At 43.0% G+C, this 24990-nt stretch overlaps 1 protein-coding gene across 1 annotated transcript; it reads right to left on the bottom strand.

Annotated features, from left to right (window-relative positions):
• Window positions 1-4536: 4536 nt before the first annotated feature.
• OXER1 (oxoeicosanoid receptor 1) lies at window positions 4537-5517 on the bottom strand (the record flags this gene model as incomplete). Its single annotated transcript, XM_084624949.1, has 1 exon — window positions 4537-5517. One exon carries the CDS (start codon window positions 5515-5517, stop codon window positions 4537-4539), a length of 981 nt encoding a protein of 326 aa, XP_084481075.1.
• Window positions 5518-24990: the final 19473 nt, after the last annotated feature.

Raw genomic sequence — 24990 nt, forward strand, 5'->3', positions numbered from 1 at the left:
GTTCTCTCACCCCCTCACCCTCCTCCAAAAACCACACACACAAACTCACTCTCCTGCTGGTAATAGCTTATCCAAAGTGACTACTCTCCCTACAATGTGCATGATAATCAAGGTGGGCCATTTCCAGCATAAATCCAGGTTTTCTCACTCCCCCACCCCCATACACACACAAACTCACTCTCCTGCTGGTAATAGCTCATCCAAAGTGACCACTCTCCCTACAATGTGCATGATAATCAAGGTGGGTCATTTCCAGCACAGATCCAGGCTTTCTCACCCCCCCCACCCCCACCACCACGGGAACACACACACACACACACAAACTCACTCTCCTGCTGACAATAGCTCATTGAGAGTGAGTTTATGTGTGTGTGTGTGTGTGTTTCCCGGGGGGGGGGGGGGTGAGAAAGCCTGGATCTGTGCTGGAAATGACCCACCTTGATTACCATGCACATTGAGCATGAGCTCAGAATGATAGGAATGTGGGAATGGTGATTTTTTTTTAATGAAAAAAGGAACAAATATTTGCAAAAATGTTCATGAAAAATTTCCTCATTTATTGATCAGCTCTCATGGTAGAATTTTATACCCACTTTGTGCAGGAATAAATAATTAAACAAGGTGCAAGAAAGTGGAGAATCAAGTCCATCAAATCCTAAAATCAAATCTTAAAATGCACAGATGCCTCTTTTCATTGACTTCATTGGGAATGTGCATCAAAGGGGAGGATTTGAGACATTAGTACCTTTATGCAACAAAAAACCCACTTCATACTAAATAACTTGAGTGAATTTTAAATTACAAAATTATATACAGCTCAAGAGACAAATATGTTTATTTACATGATGAAATAACCCATTCCATGAAAAACTATTTAGAATTATTTTGGCTAAGCATCCAGGAGTTAGTATAGACTGATCTAGTTCTGGTCTGCGCCAGCCTTCCACTTCTTCTTGCCTGCAATATGTCTCAGCAGGCTTTCTTTGGTAACTCCCCTGCAACTCCCGATAGTTGTTTTCAAATCCGCTATGCACTGGTGCCAAGTTGCTGGAGACTAGGCCATGGCTTAAGTGGTGGTTCTCGGGAGAAGCAGTTAGGTGTCCTCTTCTGGATCTACTTGGTAAATGGAGCAGTCTCTCTTTCAGGTATCATTGTAAAGACATAAATACATTTTGACAGTGAGTTAATGGTGGGGAGCAGAGAACAGTTCTTAACAGCTTTGAATGTTTCCCCCCAAAACATATCAAAGGAATTAACAGCACGAGTATAAACTATCATGCTATGCAGAGGCAGATTAGGAGTTTGTGGGGCCCTGGGCCAGAGCAAGTGGGGGCCCTCCCGCCTGCAGTCCCCTCCATACCCTTCTCTCTGTCCCCCAGCACTCCTGTTGGGGAGCTGGGTCAGGATGTGGGGGCTTGCCCCACGCCCAAGCAGGAGCGCTGGGCAGGCAGGGGGAACTGGGCAAGCCCCCGCCCCCGCTCCCCAGCAGAAGCACTGGGTGGGAGGAGCAGGTCAAAGCGCAGGGGTGCCCATTTTTCCAGGGGCCCCGAGCATGGGCCTCATTGGCCCAGTGGTTAATCCGCCACTGATGCTATGATTGTGTCTGGTTTTGTGCTGGCCCTCTGCACAGGGGTGTTTTTCATCTCAAAGAAGGATGTAATCCCACATTCCTTGTTCTCCTAAAGCTCCCATGGAATTCAATGGTCGCTCTGAACACCCAGGGAATGTAGGACTGACCACAAAATCTAAAACTTGCTTTTATACTGATTTTTTAATGCTAACAGAGCTTTTCAGTTTTAATCATTAAATGTTCCAGGCCTGGTTCTGATCTCACTTGTGTCTATGTAAACTAGGAGAAACACCATTGACATCATTGGCCTTACACCAACTTTACACCAGTGTAAGTGGGATCAGAATCAGGCCTTTTGTTTAGATATGGCATAAAGTTTCCTCTGAAAATTGTTAAATGAGAATTAAAGCTGGATGAAAAAGTTGAAGTGTTGACATTGAACTCTTACAGTAGGAATAACTACACTGTACTAAGATAGCACCCTTCATCTGAAACTATATAGTGCTTTTCAACCAATCAATGAATTAACCCTCACAACATCTCTGTAAGGCACACAAGTATTTTTACATGCATTTTATAAAAGCTTAAAATAAGACACAACAGCTAAGTAACTGTTCCTAAAGTCACACAGTGACTAAGTGGTAGTTTTGAAGACCCATAAGTCCCAATTCCTCAGTCACCTCCTCTAATCACTAGATTCACTTGGCCAAATTCAGCCCTGGGATGAGCTGGTGAACTCCTCAGCTGAAGTTAGTCAACTGTTGGTGTTGTGCATTGCACTATGATAGGGCTAAAAATGCCAAATATAGCTATGGACTTGGCCCAGATCCTCAGCCAATGTAAATTGGTGTTGCTCCATTGACAACACTGATTTACACCCATAGAGGAGCTGGATCAGTAATTTTATTGCAATTTACTATTTATGTTAAAACATGCTTATTCCCAGGTAAACTTTCAGAACACTGTGGTGATCTAGTGGCGTGACATCCTTTAAAAGGCCCACCCGTGAAAACTGATGTTAACCCACCTCCCTCCTTACAGAAAATTACAAGAATGTCCTGGAGAGTAAACAATTGTTCAAAACAATTGTTCAAAATAAAACCCCAGCCACTGAGTTAGGCACTGACTGCTGACTGAGGAAAACATTTTGAAGCTATCACTGGGTATGTTAGGAATGCCAATAAAAATCACATTCACAGTTCTCCATTATGTCCCAAAGAAAATGATAACTCATGGCATAGCATATGCTTCTAAAAGAAACAGGCCTTTTTATTTACAAATATTTTTGTAAGCTTAAATTATCATGAAAACAATGGCCTGTGATCTAGGCACTTACAATCTAGGTGGTATATAGAACTTAGTTCTATCCCCAAATATTTAGAGTCAAATGATCATTGTGGTCTCTTCTGACCCTAATATCTATGAATCTATGAAACTAGGGGTTTAGTTACTTGGCTTTCATCAAAGGCATGTGCATTGCTCCCCTACTATCTCTTTGGAAATTTTGGCTGGGTTAGTGATTACCAAGCGGATCTGATTGTTTTCTGTTACTGCTATAACCAGGTAAAATTTTCCTCGTGAAAATGATAGGCCAGTTTCTGATCTTATCACACTGGTGTCAATCTGGAGTAGCTCCTGTTTCCTCACCCATTACTCCACACCTCCCACCTTGTGCGCCGCTCACTCCTCTCACCTTGTGGCTATGTCTCCTCTTGCCATTCCTGCTTCAGTGCCTTTTTTCACACTGCTCCCTATGCCTGGAAGGACACTGCTTTTTTGTGTGCCAAATGTCTTAAACACTCCTAATTCAAAGAACTTCTTACACCTTGCTTTTCATCACTTATTTCCATTTCATGGATGACATTCTGGCTCCCTTGACAGCAATTGCAAACCTTCCATTGGTTTTGCTGGGACCAGGAGTTCACTCCATACATCTAGGTTTGGCTAACTTAGGTAGTAAACTCATTGGGGCAGAGACTATGGGTCAGATTTTCAAAAGTGCTCAGCTCCCAGCAACTCTCATTTTGATGCTTCTGGACAGATTTTTCAATAGAGCTGAGCACCCAGAACTGGTGAAAACCTGTTCATTTATTCTGGTACCTAAATGGGAGTTGAGCTCTCTTGAAAATTTGGCCCCATTTCGGTTGCTGAGCATTTTTGAAAATTTGGTCTCAGGTCTTTTTAAAAAGTCTCTGTAGAGGACCATGCAAAGCTATGGCAGAGAATGGATGATGATGATGAGTATAACTGAGATGGGAATCTGGACCAACATATGCAATTAGACTACTTCTACCACTATTATACATTAAAATATTGTAGCACTTTTCTCTGGAAAATGTCAAATACCTCATAGCACCTATGTGAAGTAAGGAAGCAGTAGTATTCTCCATTTTACATATGGGGAACTGAGGCACAGAGAAATTAAAGGCAACACTTTCAAATTTGCTTGCCTAAAGTAAGTCACCTAAATAAATGGCCTGATCTTCAGAGATCTGAGCACCTATCACTTCCATTGATTTCAGAGGGAGTTAAGAACACTCCATACACCAGAAAATCAGACTCCCTATTTAGGGGCCTAAACACAGAGTTCAAAAATTTTAGTCCACATGACTTGCCCAAGTCATACAGTTAGACAAATGCAGAATCAGGAATAAAACCAAGGATTCATAACTCTATCCCATACTCATAGCACTAGATCATGGAAACAGTACTAAGCCCTTTTAACTGTCTTCAGTTCACGTGCTATATACATGATGCCTGATTTCAGAGGAGTTGTACTGAGCCCTCTCAATTCCCCTTGAAGTCATTGGGAACTGTGTGCACTCAGCTACTCCTAAACACAGGCCAGGCATTGTAGATCTTGCTCAATTTCTATGGAGACTATTACTCAACCAATTTTAGGAAAATGTCCTCTTATTGTACAAGTATTGGCTGTAGTACAGCAAGCCTAGGCTCATGTACTTATTCTATTTCCTTACCGTTGATGGTTGGAGGGTCTTCATTCTATGTTCAGAACATCTTGATAAACTTTCATTGGTTCCTTCTGTCACAGAGGTTTTAAAACATCCAGCCTGGCGAAACAGTTTTTTGCATCTATTTAGGAATACTTGGCTTGAAAAGCAATACAGAACTGGATCAAGTGCACTGTTTAGGTATGTAAAGGCAAATGAGGCACGTAATAACTGGTCAATAGTGCCAATATGTTCAGGAGATACTTTTAGAGTAACGAGCCCAACTGCCGCAATTAAAATAGTAGGCAAGAAGCAGACGGTATATACCAAAACGATGACTGTCAGCACTTTCACAGATCTTTGGACCTTGTTCCTTTTAGCCAATTTCCTCTGCTTTAGCTTCAAGATAATGTTGAAAATACAGAACATGATGATGCCTAAAGGCAGAAAAAATTCAAGAAAAAATAATATTGAATGCCATGTGGCTGCTGCCTGTGGTTCAAGATGACGGTTATAACTTTGACACGCACTGTTCTTACTCTGATTATGATCCAAGGTAAAGACATGACTGTTCACAAGTATAACTATGATCCAAAGTACAATTGCCACTTTTGCAGCACAGGATGTTGATATTTTACTCAGTTGGTGGTGAGGATGAACCACTTTAAAGTAGCGGTCCATTGCAATGGCTGTGAGAAATACAATGCTTGCTGTCCTGTTCATTGACAACATGAATAGGCTGACACTGCAAAATGTCTCTGTGAAGACCCAGACTTCATTCTTCATGTAGTAGTGGATACGAAATGGCAAGTTGATGATCAGGAAGAAATCAGCAATGACCAAGCTGAATAAATACACGGTGCTTGATGGCCAGAGATTCCTGTAGGAGCAAAAGATGCTCAAAGCAATGCCATTTCCAACAAGTCCTATGACAATCTCCACACCAAGCACAGAAGCAATAATCACTGCAATTGCGGGAACTCCATCCGTTGTCATGTTGGTCACTGCTGCGAATCTGGAGCTCTTGCTGTTTTTTAAATTTCTGCAGCCCACAGTTGGATGGTGAGTTGAGATGCCTGCAAATACTTGCCAAGTGTCTTTGAAAATACAGGAAACACAGTGAAATTTCAAGAAGTGGCATTTGTTTGTATGCAAAAAGTAGGTCAATACCAACATGACACACCTCTGAAAGTGTCTAGAGATATAATCTTATCAATAGATTGTGAAATACTTACCTTCTGGTCATTGGTACAGCTTTGTCATGGAGAACAAAGCTGATAGTGCTGTTTTAGGACTAAACTGAAGCAAAATTTAGATTGCATCTGAAGTTGTCTGCCTCATCCACTAAGAACTAGTCTAAGATCACAGATCCCTTTGTACAGGACACCCAACCAAATCTGTATGTTTTATATAGTGTGTTTATTATTTTGCAAGTACAACATAAGGATTTAGTTTTCATTATTCTTTGCATGTGATTTTTGCCATAGGAACATAAGGGCAAAAGAACTGCCATACTGGATCAGAATAGTCATCTATCTCATCCAGTATCCTATCTCTGAGGGGGGCCAGTACCAGCTGCTTCAGGGGAAGGTGCAAGAAACCTGCAAAGGCAGCTATTGAATAACCTGCCCATGGAGAAAGTTCCTTTCTATCTCCCATCAGTAGTTGTTGGCTTATATCCTGAAACATGATGATTTTATAAATCTTCCACACCAGTCTTCCTAAACCAAAGTTTCTCAAATGCGGCCACGACAGCCTCCTGGGGCAAAGCATCGGCCCCTCTCTCCTTGTTGCTCCTGGATGCGACACCCTGAACTGCCTTGGGAGAGAGGCGGGGCACAAGGCTGCAGGAGCAGTGGAGGGAACTGGCCCTGAGTGCCAACCCCGATGCTGGCCGCGCAGCAGCGAGGGCTGGCTCCAGCCACGCAGCAGCAGGTGCTGACTTCTGACTCCAGCCATGCACTCCTGGGCTCCGGCACCCAGCTCTGGGTTCTGGCCGTGGGCACTGAGCCCTGGCCACATGGCAGCAGACACCAGGCCCTGGCTCTGGCCACACAACAGTGGGGCTCATCACCCACCCCCATCACCCCAATATCCACCCAGGCCCCCGCTGCCTCCCACAGCCCTGTATCCATCCCCCACCCCCCAGGCCTCTGCTCCCTCTCCCGTCCCTGCATCCATTCCATCATCGCCTCTAGCCCCTGCTGCCTCCCCCTTTGCCTCCCGCCCTTGCCCCATCCAGGGCTTAATGGGTTCTGGGGCTTGCTGAGCAAAGTGATATTAACAAACCTGCAAATATCACTTTTCACAGCAGACTTACTAGCTATCTGTGAAAAGTGATGCTTGTATGTTTGTTAATATCATTTATCACTTTTCATAGTCTCCCAGGTAGCTACTAAGTGTGCTGTGATATGAACACATAAGCAAATATCACTTTTCACAGCAAGTCCCAATACCCTCTAAGCCCTGGATGGGGAGGCAGCATTATTTTTGTTATTGAGTCTGCCAACCCCCTCCCACCCTCCTCCGCACACACACACAAATATACATTACAATGATTTGAATGTGAATCTGTGCATATTTAATTGTTTTTCCTAAAGTTAATTAAGTATTTTAGGAAAAAAGTGTCTGTGCGGCCACCAGTGACAGCTGGTGGCTGCACTCTGGGGTCACAAAAAAATTTGTTGCAAGAATCCTTGCCCTAAACACAGTTCTTAAATTCTTAATAGTGTAATTTTATGTGTTCTCACTGCACACAGAAATATTGAATCCTTTTTGGAATCCTGCTGAGCAGCTGGACTCCGTGATATCTGTGGCAATGAGTTCCATGGGCAATCATTGTCTTATAAGCTTAAAATTTGCTGCCTTTCGGTTTCCTGTCTGATGTAAACAATTCCTGTCTACTGTCTACTCAACCTATACAAGCACCCGTTGTGATGCTCCCTGGAGAGTTGTGAGGCACCTCACCACCACCTGCCCTCTGTGTGAAGAAGTCTGGTCTGTGCCTGTAGTGGAAATCAGTAGCATCTAGCCGCACAAACACTACTTTCCAGGCCTCCACAGGCTTTGCTCCCTCTGTATAGGTAGTTATAGGCACACTCCAACCCCCGAATTCTTGGAGCATTCCCTGATTCACTAGATACTCACAGAATTACCAAGCCCGCTGTTCCCAAAAGAACAGTACATACTAGCTTGTAGGATTCAACTCAAGATCACCACTTTACTTTACCCCCCAGAACTTAGGTATATTTATAGTGGAAACAAGAATAAGTTTATTATCAAAGAATAGAAACAGGAAACCAATAATTACATACAAAACAAAATCATAACACGCTTTTTAGAGACACCATCATAGGACCTAACCACATCAGCCATACCATCAGGGGCTTCTTCCCCTGCACATCTACCAATGTGATATATGTCATCATGTGCCAGCAATGCCCCTCTGCCGTGTACATTGGCCAAACCAGAAAGTCTCTACGCAAAAGAATAAATGGACACAAATCTGACATCAGGAATTATAACATTCAAAAACCAATAGGAGAACACTTCAATCTCCCTGGTCACTCAATAACAGACTTGAAAGTGGCAATTCTTCAACAAAAAAACAGACTCCAATGTGAAACTGCAGAACTGGAATTAATTTGCAAACTGGACACCATTAGATTAGGCCTGAATAAAGACTGGGAGTGGTTGGGTCTTTACAAAACCTAAACCTAATTTCCCCCTACTAGAAAAGGAGTACTTGTGGCACCTTAGAGACTAACCAATTTATTTGAGCATGAGCTTTCGTGAGCTACAGCTCACTTCATCGGATGCATACCGTGGAAACTGCCTTTTTTTTTTTTTTTTTACTCACACCTTCTTGTCAACTGTCTGAAATGGGCCACTCTCATTACCACTTCAAAAGTTATTTTTCCTCCCTTGGTATCCTGCTGTCAATTGAATTATCTTGTTAGACTGACCTCACACTTGGTAAGGCAAATCACATCTTTTCATGTATTTATACCTGCTCCTGTATTTTCCACTCCATGCATCTGATGAAGTGGGTTCTAGCCCATGAAAACTTATGCCCAAATAAATTTGTTTAGTCTCTGAGGTGCCACAAGGACTCCTCGTTGTTTTTGCTGATACAGACTAACACGGCTACCATTCTGAAACCTTTCTAGAGACTAAACTTCGTGAACAAGTTAACCTCCTGTTGAAATAAGCTTATTTCACCTGAAGTTCTCGCCAGTGTTTTCAACCAAGCCTGGATGAGACCACTTTTTCATGAAGCCAGTTGGTACCTGGATCATGCCTGCATATTAGAGTTGGCAGCAAACTAGAGTTCCTATTCCATGGTGGGCTGCCAGGAGCTGGGCAGACAAGCTCGCAGGAAACCAGACAGGTTTCCAAAGAAACTTGGTCTAGCAGGTAGGGTTCTATTAGAAATCTCCCCAGTTTCACTGGAATTTCGTTGAAATCAATATGTTCCCATGGAACGTTTCAGTTTGGACAAATTGGTATTTTCTTATGGAAAAATGTTCCTTTAGAAAATTTCTGACCAGCTCTACTGTGACTCCGTGGTCATAGAATTTGCTGTGGAATTCAGATTTGTGCTCTAGAAGCTAAAGTTTCATTTTTAAGTGTTTTTAGACATTAAGGATGTAAACAAAGTCTTGAAAATGTGAAATGAGTATAAAACTGATTGTGATGGCATCTAGACACCCCACACTGGTCAGGAAAGAGTTAACCAGCTTACATGAGCTCAGTTAGCCCCACCTCACTACACCTGAAATAGGTGCTGGCTCTTGGAAGGCTTAAAAGGGGAGAGCTGGGTTCAGATCACAGATGGCTGGGAGGGAGAGCTGATCTTGTAGACTTCCCACAGAGTCTGAGCTGCTTGGGCCAGGAACTGCTTAGAGACTGCTGCCTTTCAGAGCCTCTCTGAGGGAAGGGAAGTTAGGCCCAATGTGAAATTGTTTGGATTTGCTGCCGGTGACTGAGTTGTGGCTAGGTATGACTGCTGGAGGTGATGCCCTGCCTAATGGGAATGACAACTAAATAAAAAACATTTTTGTCTTCAAAATGGGGGCCCAGAAGCGGTTTGCTTTGAGCCCAAGAGCAAGCCTGTTACGCTGATGTAGCAATGATTTCCTGACTCTGCAGCCTCCTGAGAGGAGAGATCTGCCCATTTGCTTTCAATTTCTTGTGCTGTTAACACCAAAGGAGACAATTCCAATTCAGTGGGGTTCACTATTTCACTGCGGTTAATTTTAGCACACGCTTCCAGCTAATTTTCTTATCCCACAGTCCAAACTGCCAGCCCAGGTGCCAAAGCCCCAAAGGTCCCCTTCCAACAGCTGCCAATCTTCCAGCTTCACCCTGGCTATCTTCTCTGACGCAGTTAGACACTGTGTACTGGGGCAGCTGCCCCCACTCTGGCGTGGACAGGGTTAGAGTAAGCCAGAGAGGCTATACAAAGCCCCAGCCAATCATGGAATGGCTTATTGGGAGCCAATCAAGTGGAGGCTTGAAAGCAGCCTATCAGGGCCAGGCTGGGCCCTATAAGAAGGCTGCAGGGTGGAAAGGAGGGGAGTCTTTCCATAGAGGGCAAAGGGAGAAGAACTAGATCTTAGAGATACAGCTAAGGCAGGGACAGCAGAGGCTGTGCAAGCGCTAGGCTGATGACTGCCAGACTGGGGCCCTGACAAAAAGGGGTAGAGAAGGTGCTGGGGCTATGGGGAAGTGGCCCAGGGAAGTAGACAGTAGAGGAGAGCTGGAGGAGGGTAGTAAGTAGCTGTCACTAGAGGGTCCCTGGGTTGGGACCCCCTTCTCCTCTTCCCCCCGCCTCCCCCACACTTGCAAGTGATGAAAGTGGCGAAGCCAGACTGCAGTTCGCTAGACTAAGGACTGCAGTGAGCTACTGAGGCGAGTGATAGAACTAGAAGCTGCTGGTCCCCCTCAAGGGTGGGGAGAGCCATCGGAGTGGGCACAGCTGGAGGGTAGTGTCCGGAGGTGGATGCCTCAGTCCGGGAGTGACGGGGATCCAAAGGTGAGGATGGTGGAGACCAGAAAGTAACAGAGGGTGAGACATCACTAGCAAAGGCATGCCACTGAAATAGCTGATTCCCCAACCAACAGGAGGTCCTGCTGTGGTGAATCTGTGCCCTGTTACACACTGTCAGTGAACCATGTGCAGCATGTTGGAAACATGTTCAATCTAAAAATGGAAGTTTCTTTATTGACTTTATTTGAAGCTGCTACAGAATTTCCACCAGAATGCTGCAAAATGTAGGTCTAATTTGCTGTAGAGAATGTAGAGCCTTGGCTATGACCTGTCTGATAGCTTATCCCTGGTCAATCTGTCTTCAGTGAAGCAGAGTCAGAATTCTTCGTCGCAGGTTAAACAAGCTGTCCCTTCTTATCAATTGTAGTGCCTTGATGCACTAGATGAGATCAAGGCACTATTGTGTTATGCAAAGAGCTTTCTATTATGTATAATTATTATTTATTATTATTCCCATTTTACATATGGGGAGCTAAGGCCACAGAGAAATGAAGCAACACAGGAGTAGGTGGGAATGATCTCATGTTTCCTGAGGTCCAGCACATTAATCATACGACCAGCCTTTACTTGGAAAAGCAGAGTCCATTGAGGAGACAAATATCTAGTCCCTACTCTCTGAAGCAACACTTTTAACTCATGTTAGGGTCCATTTAATTTTTCCTCTCAATTCATCTGCTAGAGAAAGAACTAGGTATCTTATTTTGTGTGGATCTTTAAAAAAAAAACACAACCCTCAGATTTTCAGGTTTAATTGAAAGACTCCATGACACTTTGGGGATAGGAGTTGTCTCCAATGCCTGTAGCCCCATGTCTGTCTCCTCCTTTTTATTATGTAGTGCATTAAAACATTGCATGAGAGTTGGGGCCTGCCCTCACCCCAGAAGTGTCCGCATTTCAGTGCGGTTGTGCGTATTTAATTTGTGAAGCACTGTGAGACCCATGAAAATGCTATGTAAGCATAAGGTAAGAGTAGTAGCATTTGGCATAGGAGCAGCAGAACAATTAAACCACACAATTGCTCAGAACAGGTCATAGCTAAAAATTACTAGAGTATTTGTGCCTTTTGCCCTTTACCACCCCAGAAGTTTCAAAAGACTTACAAAAGTTAATTGCTTTTAGGGAAGTTTGCATCACACAGCAAGAGCTTATCAAGCTAAACCAGAAGGTTTAACAGGGAGGAAGCCTGACATATATATATATATATTTTAAATCTTCTTATTTTTAAAATACACCAGGCCACCTTCTTTCTCGGTGTAAATTCACATGGTCAACCGAGCTACAAGCATGGATGAACTTGACTCATGCTGAATTTCTAAAATCTCACTTACAAAAATATGAGAATGGGAGGGTTTCATTTCCAGCTACGCTTGCAACAAATTAGGCTAATGAAGTGCACACATCTAGATCTGGACTGGAGTGTGTGATTGGCAAGCAGCTGAAATGACAGATATTAGATCTAATGGAAGTACTAGCAAAATCCAGAACTGGGCTCAGGATACTACATATCTTGACTATCAAGACGTCTTGACTATTAAAACATTTTTGTTTTAAACAGAGAAAAATAATAATAAAAAAAGCTAACCACTAAGCTGCCCTTGGAAATAGACCCAAAGTGCATCCTGCAAAAAGACATTCTCATGCCCTTTGGCAATGGCACTCAGGACATTTTGCAGGCATGCTGCAAGGCTAGATTCTCATTATTTCTGGCTTCCTTTTCATAAACTGCCATCCTACAAGTTAGGCTAAAGTAAATTTGCCCATAGTGCCAAAAAGCAGAAAACTTAAAAAATAGCTAATTCTGTCATATTTACATCCCTCTTTTCCAGTATTGAAAATAAAGAGGTTGCCCCTAAATGAACTGACATTGGATGTGACAGAAGGGGGTGGATGGCAATGATCGAGTTGATTAAATCTTTGCCCATGAATCCTAATGGCAGATACTGTATGGCAAATTGCCTTCTGAACTGAAATGTTATGTCTGGCCGTGTGAGAGAGAGGGTCATGGTGACCCAACAGAGCACAATAAGGTTTTATTCTCTCTAAATTTTGTGTCATCAGAGAAGTTCATCATATTTACTGCACATTTGTGAGAGAGAATGATTTTGTTTCCTTTATTTCTAGCACTGAAGTATCTGATAATAGTCCACTGGGGCCATGTCTACGCTAGTGAACTTACAGTGGCACAGATGTACCAATGCAGCTGTGCTGCTGTAAGATTGCTTGTGTATCTGCTCTATGCCAACAGGAGAGAGCTCTCCCACTGACACAGTAAACTACTTCAGTGAGCGGCGGTTACTCTGTCGGCTGGAGAGCGTCTCTCGCTGACACAGCGCTGTGCACATGAGTGCTTATGTGGTGAAACTATGTCGCTTGTGGTTTGTGTTTTCACACCCGTGAATGACATAAGTTTTGCTGACATAAGTGTCAGTGGAGTGTAGACATGGCCTAAATCTGTAGTTTCATAAATAGAGGTGTGTGATGGGAGTCAAAAGCCCTTCAGTTCGGGGAGGGGGGGGAAGGTAAGGGAGAGGGAGTCCTCTTTGTGACTATAAGCACCGTATCCAACTTCTATAGTGGGCTAAACAACACAGGCCTTAAGAAAGTTGCTGGTATTTTCACAGCCTTCAGGCTGGGGGGGACGCGGTGGGGGGTGGGGGTGTTCCATCCTCACCAGCTTGTCTGGGTCTGGTGGAGTACAGTCATTGCACTGGTGATTCATCTGTTCAGGATATCTGGCCTTGTTAGCCTGAAAAGGTCAATTAGGGTAACCTGAAAAAGAGGCCTGTCTGATCTCAGTGTAGAGAAAGGACCAGTCTCAAGAGGTGCCTCTGAAGTAGGACAGTGAGTTCTATGACCTGGAAGTTTCTGACTTTGACTCTTGTGCTTGTTAATCCTATGAGAGGAATAGTACGTTTAGACTTTGCTGCTTGAGTCACAAGAGCCAGCAAATAAAGGCGGAAACTGTGGTGAGAAATAGTAACAGCTAATTGTTACTGAGCAGGATGTGCGGAAGAAGACTGTACCTGATTCAAAATATTGTACAGGCGGCATTGAGGGAGGCAGAATGGAAGCCTGGAAACTGTCCAGGTCATGAGGGTTCAACACTCTTATTCTTATAGCCCCCAAATGGTCAGGACTTTGTTTTGATATGCAGCACAGTGCCTCCTAAGGAGGGGCATTGATTTGGTACAAACTCAGAGCCGAAAGAGCCACCTACTGAATTGCTCACAGTTGCTTTGTGTGCACCAGTTGGAAGGATAAAGCCAGGTACACTTTGGGGGCAAATATATGTTCCTTGTCAGTTTCAAGAGAATACTTGTTGGAAGGATGTTCAGAAAGATGGGCCATTTGAAACCTGTACAGCTCCTCAGCTGTATTCTTTTTAGGCCCTTGTACTGCTGTCATCACCGTAATGTCTGAGCAACTTCCATAGGTGCATTAAGCAGCATTGCTAATATTTGTCACGTCTGGTTCTTTTGTCCTCATCCCAGAAGAGAATTGTGTATGCAGTGTAGTGTAACGTTTTGGTATGTTTCATATCTACGTGCTGCTCTGTGAAGAGAGAGCACAGTAGGAAGCGTGTCTTGCCCTTGCAGAAAGCTGTGAGGTCTGTGATGGTCCTTGGTTCTTGTGAGGGTTTGTTCCAGTCTGGGATGTGTAGTTTTTTAGTTTCTATAACATTTTAGGGCTCTGTGCGCATTATAGTGGGGAGCAAAGGAGACTAAAAAGGGGGCAGAGAGGCTCTTGAGCTCACAGAATGGTGATCCGTGGTTTACCCCTTAACATCCTTTACCTTGGGAAGTTCTTCATTTGCTGAATTTGTCGTTGTGCCAGTAACAGGGAATGATGGGTGGTGGCTTATGCCAGTTCTGTTCAGGGTTTGCCAAGAATGGATTGGGCCTGTGCTGCGGGCTACGACATCCCAGAGAACGCCTCTAACATGCATCTCCCTGCTGCCATCATCCACATAGTGCTTGCAGCAACAGAGAATTGTCAGGGTGAGAACCAGCTAGGGCTGCATGCACCCTGTCTCAGAACATCCCCTGCACTGGAGTTTCTGCAGAGAAAGTGCAGCGCTTGCTTCTGCACTGTGGTGTTAAGCAGAGGGCTTTATGTCTGCCCTATGATAGCAGGGGAACCAACGGATGCAAAGTTCCACAGGATAATGGGGAAGGAGTACAGTGTGGCTTTCTACCCTCTGTGCTTCTGGAACCATGGGGTTGGAACAGTATTCCCCATCAACCCACAGGTTCTGTGCTGTTGAGTAGATGTGTCTCCTGCCCTATGGGTAGCTGAGGTTACTCTTTCCCCAAGGAGGTTCCCTAAGTAATTTTCCCCCTTGCACTGGTTTTCTCTGGAGAAGGGATGATTGAGCCTATAGTCGGCTGCATGAAGCCAGTGTTTAGGATTTTGTTGTGTTTTTGACAGGTTTCAGAGTAACAGCTGTGTTAGTCTGTATTCGCAAAAAGAAAAGGAGGACTTGTGGCACCTTAGAGACTAACCAATTTATTTGAGCATGAGCTTTCGTGAGCTACAGCTCACTTCATCGGATGCCTACCGTGGAAACTGCAGCAGACATTTCTTTTTGTTGTGTTTTTATGACTGACTGGATCTGTTGTATGTTTGTTTAAAAAAAAAAAAATTGCTCCACTAGTGTGGTTGGTGTGTGGCTCTTTGCTCCAAGGCTAGTTACAGTGTCAGTCTGAGGCATCATGGCTACCTTGGAAAAACCGTCTAGCCCAAGGGAGTAATTATTGTTTGCCCCTAGAGTAGTTCTTTCCTTATTTCCTTGCTGTTAAAAGGATTTCATGACTTCCTGTTTTTTCTAGTACTTAGTTCCCGATATGACTTCCTCTTTGGAAGGTTCTGGTGGGAGGAGTGGTAATGTGCTCCTCTAACTGCAGCCCTGCCAGTTGTTTCCTTACTTGCTGATTTTTGTTTTCTAGCTCCTTTAATTCCTTTCACCTGTAATTCCTCCTGTTTCCAAAACAGATCTTGGTTAAGGAATGCTGCCATAAGGGTAACGCCTGTGACAAGGTGCCATAGTCTGGTTTTTCTTGCATTAGTGGACAGAGGGTTATTCCCCTTGCACACCTATGCAGGGGCAGCTGGAATTTCCCGGGATTCAAAGTTTGGTGTATTAGCACCCACACTAGCAAGAGGCGCCCTTAAGGAGGCTTGGCTATTGGCCCTTTTTGTTTCAATTACCAGTCTCGGGGAGTCCATGTTGCACACTTTTATAGGCCTTAGACTCCGCACCTCCCATGTTTGTTCCTCTAGCACTCCCAGAAGCAAACCTGTGTTCTCTGCCTGTGCAATATATCCAGTTACACAGCCCCCAATGCACTGGCCTGCTTCCCCATGCCTAATATATTAGTACATTCTAAAGCCACAGCCTGGCTCTGAATTTGCTGTCTGTCTGTCTGTCTATCTATCATCCCCTTGTTCAGTTTCCCCATGTTTATGCACTTATGTGAGCTACATTATCTTCCTAGATACAGGCAGAACCCAAATTACCTACTGTAGTGACAGAGATCAAATTGCCTAGTTTGAATAGGGAGAGTTGTATATACGAAACGGTATAGTTTTCAGTCAGGAAGAGTTGCATATACTACTCAGGCTGTATAAACTGAGGTGTTCATGTTATGCACTGTCAACCTCTGGAACTCCTTGCCAGAGGGTGTTGTGAAGGTCAATACTATAACATGGTTCAAAAGGGAGCAAGATAGATTCATGCAAGATAGGTCCATCAATGGCTATTAGCCAGGATGGGCAGGAATGGTGTCCCTAGCCTCTGCTTGCCAGAAGCTGGGATTGGGTGACAGGGCATGGATCACTTGATGATAACCTGTCTGTTCATTCCCTTTGGGGCACCTGCCATTGGCCACTGTCAGAGGACAGGATACTGGTCTTGATGGACCTTGATAGGCTTTGGTCTGACCCAGTTTGGCCGTTCTTATGTTCTTATGTTCACATGCATGACCGATCAATTTACTAAAGTATGTACCTAAAAAAGTTATCTATTATCAGGAACATGGTGCCCTATAAAAGTTTATTTGATGTAATAATGTCTTCAGATATCACTTAGACTTGGCAAGGGATTGCATTAGAAAATATGGGGCATTTACCCGAGTCTGTTATTTTGACAGCCAAATTTTGCACTCAGATGTACTTGCTCCTATTGATTTCAATAGTCAAACCCTTTAAATACACATCACTAAGGCTTTGCAAAGATCGAATGCTGAAGGCTTGTCCTGCATACAGTTTTTGTGCTGATCAGATAGGGGTGCGATTTTCTTTTTTTAAAACTGATAGTTATAACTTCATCCATATGAGGGGTTGGGCTGATATACCAATATAAAAGTGCCTTATACTAGTATACTTTATTCCCCTTCTCATATGGGAATAAGCTATACTGGTATAAGCGTGTTTATAATTGTGCCATGCTAGGCGGCTTGTACTGCTTTAACTATACAAAAAAAAAGAGAAAGAACAGGAGTACTTGTGACACCTTAGAAACTAACAAATTTATTAGAGTGTAAGCTTTCGTGAGCTACAGCCCACTTCATCAGATGCGTAGAATGGAACATATAGTAAGAAGATTTTATATATATATACACATATACACAGAGAAGGTGGAAGTTGCCATGCAAACTGTAAGAGGCTAATTAATTAAGCTGAGCTATTATCAGCAGGAGAAAAAAACTTTTGTAGTGATAATCAAGATGTCCCATTTAGACAGCTGACAAGAAGGTGTGAGGATACTTAACATGGGGAAATAGATTCAATATGTGTAATGACCCAGCCACTCCCAGTCTCTATTCAAACCCAAGTTAATGGTATCTAATTTGCATATTAATTCAAGCTCAGCAGCTTCTCGTTGGAGTTTGTTTTTGAAGCTTTTCTGTTGCAAAATTGCCACCCTTAAGTCTTTTACTGAGTGGCCAGAGAGGTTGAAGTGTTCTCCTACCGGTTTTCGAATGTTATGATTCCTGATTTCAGATTTGTGTCCATTTAGTCTTTTGCATAGAGACTGTCCAGTTTGGCTAATGTACATGGCAGAGGGGCATTGCTGGCACATGATGGCATATATCACATTGGTAGATGTGCAGGTGAACGAGCCCTGTTGGTGTGGCTAATGCGATTAGGTCCTATGTCCTATTAGGTGTCACTTGAATAAATATGTGGACAGAGTTGGCATCAGGCTTTGTTGCAAGGATAGGTTCCTGGGTTAGTGTTTTTGTTGTGTGGTTGCTGGGGAGTATTTGCTTCAGGTTGGGGGGCTGTATGCAAGCGAGGACTGGTCTGTCTCCCAAGATCTGTGAAAGTGAGGGATCATTTTTCAGGATAGGTTATAAATCTTTGATGATACACTGGAGAGGTTTTAGCTGAAGGTAACAGCTAGTAGCATTCTGTTATTTTCTTTGTTGAGCCTGTCCTGTTGTAGGTGACTTCTGGGCTACTCTTCTGGCTCTGTCAATCTGTTTTTTCACTTCAGCAGGTGGGTACTGTAGTTTTAAGAATGCTTGATAGAGATCTTGTAGGTGTTTCTCTGTCTGAGGGATTGGAACAAATGCCGTTGTATCTCAGAGCTTGGCTGTAGACAATCGATCGTGTGGTGTGTCCTGGATGGAAGCTGGAGGCATGTAGGTAAGTATAGCAGTCAGTAGGCTTCTGGTATAGGGTGGTGTTTATGTGGCCATCGCTTATGAGCACTGTAGTGTCCAGGAAGTGGATCTCTTGTGTGGACTGGTCCAGGCTGAGGTTGATGGTGGGATGGAAATTGTTGAAATCATGGTGGAATTCCTCAAGGGCTTCTTTTCCATTGGTCCAGATGATGAAGATGTCATCAGTGTAGCGCAAGTAGAGTAGGGGTGTTAGGGGACGAGAGCTAAGGAAGCATTGTTCTAAGTTAGCCATAAAAATGTTGGCATACTGTGGGGCCATGTGGGTACCCAAGCAGTGCCGTTGACTTGAAAGTATATATTGTCCCCAAATGTGAAATAGTTGTGGATGAGGACAAAGTCACAAAGGTCAGCCAGCAGGTCTGCCGTGACATTATCGGGGATACTGTTCCTGATGGCTTGTAGTCTATCTTTGTGTGGAATGTTGGTGTAGACGGCTTCTACATCAATAGTGGCCAGGATGGTGTTTTCTGGAAGATCACCAGGAGAGTAACTTTTGGTTTGTTCTTCAGGTAGAATGAATTGTTGCTGATACATTGTTCAATTCAATGTAGTCTATACAGGCACATACTCACTAGAAACACATTTTCTGCATACCAAGGTTTTGCCTTCACTGGCTTCTTCAGCATTCAGTGAGGTTTTAGGGCTTGTGATTGTATGGAAATACAATTGCTTGAGTTATAAAGTTATGTATTGATTGTGAGCTTGGTATTATCCCTCCTTTTGTTTGACAGTAGCTTTCGACAGAATTGATTTTATTATTTTAGGTATTTATTTATTTGGTACTTAATTACAATCCTTGGCTCTTGGTTCATATTGAACAAGCTTTAATCTCATGTGTGTTCCTGTCTCAGTGACTGTGGTTATTTTATTCTCTCTCATGCCAGGATTTAAGTCTCCAATACTCTTGTGAGATGGGTACCTCATTTAACAGGGAAATAGAGGTGAAGTGATTGCAGTGTCCAAAGTCTCACAGGAGGTTGTAGTAAAACTGAGTAAGGAACTGAGGTCTCCTGACCCCTCAGCCTGGTGCTTTGACTATAAGACTCTCCTTCCTCCCAAATGGCTGTATTATGGCTTACTTAAACATGCGTGTATGTGTACTTCATGAAGCACCATCTCATAAGCTCTGAATTCTAATATCACAACTATCATGTGTGCTCATTCATGATTGCAACCCTGATCACAAGCAGCTGATCAATCGCTGATCAATCTAATCTACTGTGGCATAAATATCTAGATGAAGTCTTAGACCATGAAAGTGGTAGAAAATCATCTTAAAAATTCCTCAGAAGGCTTTACAATCCTTAAGGATACTGCCATCAATATGTATGTACATAATGTACTCCCCCTGACTTTACAGAAATCTTGCCACTGCTCAAGGGCAGTATATGGCCCTCTGAATCCTATATCCAAAGATGCCACTTTGGGCTCAATTCTGTCGTCTCTTGAACTGAAACCATTAAGGGAGCTGTGGCTCAGGGCAACACTGCCCTGTAGCATGGAACACTGCTTTCATTCTGTTAGAACATAGGCGGTGTTCTTGTGTTGCACTGTGCAGCGAGGTGTGCTGATAACTTGCATCTGCACCCCTCTTGTGCATTATTCCTTGTGAACCTTACTACCCAACCAGAAGCATAAATCAGTCACTATCTAACCTACACAAACCAGAATGGGAAAATATATTTTAGTGAGGATGAACCACCGTATGGCCACGCAGCTGCACATGCACAAGCTGAAGTGGGTGTCATGAACTATAAGTCTCTGATGGTGGAGTATTGTGCCATATGGGAGAAGAAGCATAACAACATGACAACTGCTCCTAATTATATATTATAAATGTCAAGCAGACAGTCGTGTTCAAAATTCAAGGATTGCACCCTGCCAGAAGGAAAGCTGCCTTAATTTTTTCTGCAAATACTTCTTTGGAAACAAGGTTTGGAGGAAGGAGAGTTTGCAGCTGATGATCTCATCAGCCCACTTTTTAAATTGCAGGGAGCTGGTTGGAAAGGCTGTTCCAAAACCTCTCTGCTTGGTGAATAAAGCACAAGGTAGTTGTCACAGGGTGATACTGGACCTTTAAAGGGGAGAGACCAGTGGACGTGAGACTGGTCAGCTGACTCCCAGTTGCGCTTAAGAGCAGGCCCCTTGGCTTTAGAGAAGAGGGAGCTTGGGGGTGAGCCAACTCTGAGAGTTGGTCAGGAAGGGACAGGGAGAATAGACGTGGGGCTCACTGCCTGCCCATGGGAATGGGGAGACGGATCAGAAACCAGGATACCTTGGTAGTGGAGGAAGCTCTGGAGCTAGAGCCAGGCCCAGGGGAGCGCTCCTGTGTCCACTGTCCATACAAAGGGTGGGCAGCTTGGAAAAAGCCCAGGACGGAAGTGAGACTTTTATGAATCTCAGGGCAGCGGGATATTATTTGTTCTTGTGTCCTCTGGGCTTCTGAACTCTAGTAGGGAACTGTAGGGGTGAGTTTGGGAGCCTGAAGGGGACAACTGAGGCTGATGAAGAGCTGGGATGCTCAGAAGGCGGCAGAGCCAGAATCTTTTAAGTTACAGTACTGAACTTTATTCTGTGACTTAAGATGTCCCTATTATTAAATTAATCTATCACATGATCCAGCCTCATTTGTTGGAGAAGTATTCTAGAGGAGCCCTGAGCATGGGAAACGGAGGGTGGGGCAGCTATAGGGCTACCCAACTCCAGAAGATTTACTGGGAGATGATGATCCTATGACAGGGGTTTTTGTATTTCAGTATGAAATCCATTACGAACAAATAACCCCCGATTGCTCACTCTTTTTATAGTAAGGTTTCATTTAAAAATAGTGTAGAAACAGTTAATAAACGCAGAGCATATGTTTTTCAAATAACTGAGTAATATATTGTTTGAGTCGAGTAGGTCAACAGGCTGCTTCTAACCATCTATCTAACCTTTCTGGTTAGATGTTATATAGATGGTTAGAAGCAGCCTATTGACTTGTTGGACTTAAACAATGTATTACTCATTTATTTAAAAACATGTATTAATCATTTATTTACTCTTTATAAAAGTATTTAGAAATGGAACCTTAATATAAATTGTGGCCACAAAGGTCTTGTAGATTTTAGGTTATTAACTTGTATTACAGTAACACCTAAAAGCCCCAGTGAAAATTGGGGCCTGATTGTGCTAGGAACTGTACATACATTTAGTAAGAGACAGTCCCTACCCCAAAGACCTTACAATCTAAATGGAAAAAACAAAGTGTGGGAGAAAGGAACTACCATTATCCCTATGATACAGATGGAAAACTGTGGCAAAGAGTTTGTGCGATGCCAAGATCACACTGGATGTCTGTGGCAGAGCCAAGAAGAACTGTATCCAGAACTCCCAGGTGTCAGTGTGTGAACTACAAACCATTTTTCTTACAGGGGTGCTGGAGCCATTTTTATAGTGCGATGGATGATGGAAACCATGTATTTGGTGTTTGTTATTACTACTTCAAGCCAAGGATGGGGCAGCACCCCTAGTTCCAGCATCGCTGTCTTCTTATGAAGTATTGTAATATAGAAAGTCAATTATAGTTCTTATTTCAATTTGAATTAATTCAAAGCAGTTTGTTTTGTTTAACTTTTATTCATAAGCCAGTTAATAGTTTTCAAAGTGAGTCTTTCACATGATGTGCCAAGTCATTTCTCTGTGTTAAAAGGTTTGTTGTATTTTATGTAATGGCAGCTGAAAGCAAATTAATGTTCATTATTCTATTTTAAAAGGTGATATTTATATATTACAGCTGAAGTTCATAAAAGCTATGGAGAAAACCTGATAAAACTGATTTTAAATGGTTTAAATTAACTTTCCTTAATTGAATTATACAGTTCATTTTAAAACCTATAAAATATATATATATAAATTCCTGATGTGACAAGGTAACCAGGCACTTGTGATGTATTTAAAATCAGCCAGAGCTCATGTTAGGGAAGAGAGCTGTAATTTAGTTTGACCAAAATAATCAGAAGAGTAAGTGGAAAAATTATTACCTGTTCAGGAAGAATAAAACTTTAATGCACTGTTTAAAGATTGATGTGTGGCTGAGAAACTGATTTGTAAAAGTCAGTAATACCACAGGGCACAGGTTTATTAAAAGCATGAAGGCAGAATAAAAAATGAGGTCATACTTTAATCAATTGGAATAGGAAATAAACAGCTCCACACTTGTAGGTTTCTTTCAATAGCATTTCACCTCCCCCCAAAAACCCCAAGATTAAACCATTTAAAAACAATTCCTCCACGATCTATTTGAGTGGTTAAAAAACAATTTATGATGGTTTGAGGGGCAGATGGAGAGGGTTCTATATTTGTAATTAGCAGAAAGAAAATGCAAATAATAGATGCATATAAAAACTATATATCCGATTGATTCCTTCTCCACTGACACTTTGCTTGTCACTTGTCTTTCTAATTCCCTTATCCATAACAAGCAGTACCTACCTTACTCCATAAGAGTAAGTCAGTGAGACTGCTGGTGGAGTAAGGTGCTACTCAGTGTAAGCACAGCCACGAGAATGTTGGCCGTAGACTAAGCTGTTGGGGGCAGGGATTGTATGTATCTGCACAGCACCCAGTAAAATGGATCCCAATCCTGCTTAGAGCTTCTGGCACTACTGTAACATAAATATTGAATAATAACTTCATCTGCTCAGAAAGAAACCAAAAGTCCAACTGTTACAGTGAAAATTATTGGCTGAAAGTCAGTGACCATCTGATGGCAGTTCCACGCTCACAGAAATTGCCGTCACACTCTTGATGCTAATTGGATTTAGCACCCTTGTTGAAAACTTGGACCAGAGAGACCAAGGATCTGATGGGCGTAAAATGTACATGTCGGTGAGCTGATTCACGTGGACTGGAAGGTACAGACAGGCTTGCACTGCCATTTCCCATGCTGCACATATTTTGTACCGTATGGAGTCTTTATTTCGAAAAGTGTGTGTGTGAATTTAGTACTCGGAAAGCTGCCAAACTTGACAGCCTTGGAGACTTCCCAGCACAGGCAAAGGCAGTGAAAGTTTCCTGTACGCTCTAACCAGTTTGCATATAGTAAACCCTTATTCAAAAGGACCACAATTAGGCGTGAGAAGGATGTTCAATCTCCATGCCCATTTATGGCACATCCTTGCAAGATGCTGAGCTTTCCTGTGCAATGCTGAGAGCCCTCAACTCCAGGGGGCCTTCATGGGTGCCGAGAGTGCTCAGCACTTCCCAGAAGTGCTTGGCGTCTTTCAGGGTCAAACTCAAAGTCCTTGGCCTCTCATCTGAGTCTGCCAACAAGGGTGCCAAGGGTGTGGTGTATTTAATACATGAAACATCCCTGGATTGGAAACTCACCCCATCTACATATTTGATCAAGGATGTCAAATATTTAATGGTTGGTAACAGGTTTTGGTTTAGGGCCCCCATCCTGCAAACACTTAGGCCTGGTTTACACTTAAAATTTAGATCAACTTAGTTGAGTTGCTCAGGGGTATGAAGAATCCACTCTCCTGACAGGAGCAGCTATGGGAAATGGCAGTGCAAGCCTGTCTGTACCTTCCAGTCTACACGAATCAGCTCACATTTTATGCCCATCAGTTCCTTGGTCTCTCTGGTCAAACTTTTCAATAGGGGTGCTAAATAATTTATATTTTTCTCAAGAAAGAAAAAAGGAGAAGTGGCCAATCATTCTGATAATTTGTGTTCAGTTTCAGACCTCCATGCCATTCACAACATGGGTGGGGGGGGCTTCTAGGTTTAACATTATGGAACAGGCTTTTTTTTTTTTAGTCATTATATTCTGTACTCTCTAGAGTTTTTTCCAATCTGTAGAGAGTACACTCCTTCTATAAAGAGCTAAGCGCTCAAAAATTTGCAGACGTATGGTAAATTTGCTGTATGGCTTGAAATTAAGAACAATCCAACAATGTTTTTTTGTACTGGTCAGCAAGTGAAGGGGATAAGGCAGGGATTAGAGGCCATAGCACCTTTCAGGAATGGTACTGCATACAATATTTTGAGATTATGTGACTCTGATAGTTTTAAGACTATAATACAAAGATCAAGAATAAGGTTAGCAGTTGCAAATATCTGCTTGTGCCAACAACTGTGAGTCAGCTTTCTCTGTCTGTAATATTCCAAACCCTACTCTTGTACCAGAAGGAAAGCTAGTTACAGTATGAGTGCAAAACTTATTTGTTAAACATCAAAGATCATTTCACACTGTTAATTGGGGTCAACACCACACATGTGACATGTCAATGTTTATGCAGCTCTTTAGTCTGTTTTGTTTTGTATTTAATTAAGGGCATTGTTTATGGGATACTGCCAATGCTGTCTTACTTCCTAGGTAAATCTATAAAGGTTTGTGTAGAAAACCTTGCTTACAAGTAGGAGAAACGTTTCAAAGATGCCACATTTTGAAGCTCTTTGCAAATGAGACCAACTTTGCAAAATGTGGAGCACTCTCAACTCCGATCAGCTAATCTTTCTTAATTAGGTAGGCATGCTGATCTGCCACTTGCTCTTCCCACCCTAGGGAGTTTAAATTGCCTTCTCAGAAAATACAGCACACCTTCTGCACAGTGGCGTATTAACGCCTAGGCTGACAAGGCCTAGGCCTAGGGCGGCAAATTTATAATAGCAGCCAGAGGCTGCTTGCCCGGTGCTGGTTTGTTTCCTCTGTCCCCTGCCCCACCCCAACTCCACCCCTTC

Source organism: Lepidochelys olivacea (genome assembly GCF_965140295.1).
Source record: "Lepidochelys olivacea isolate rLepOli2 genome assembly, chromosome: 3".
Classification (NCBI taxonomy): domain Eukaryota; kingdom Metazoa; phylum Chordata; order Testudines; family Cheloniidae; genus Lepidochelys; species Lepidochelys olivacea.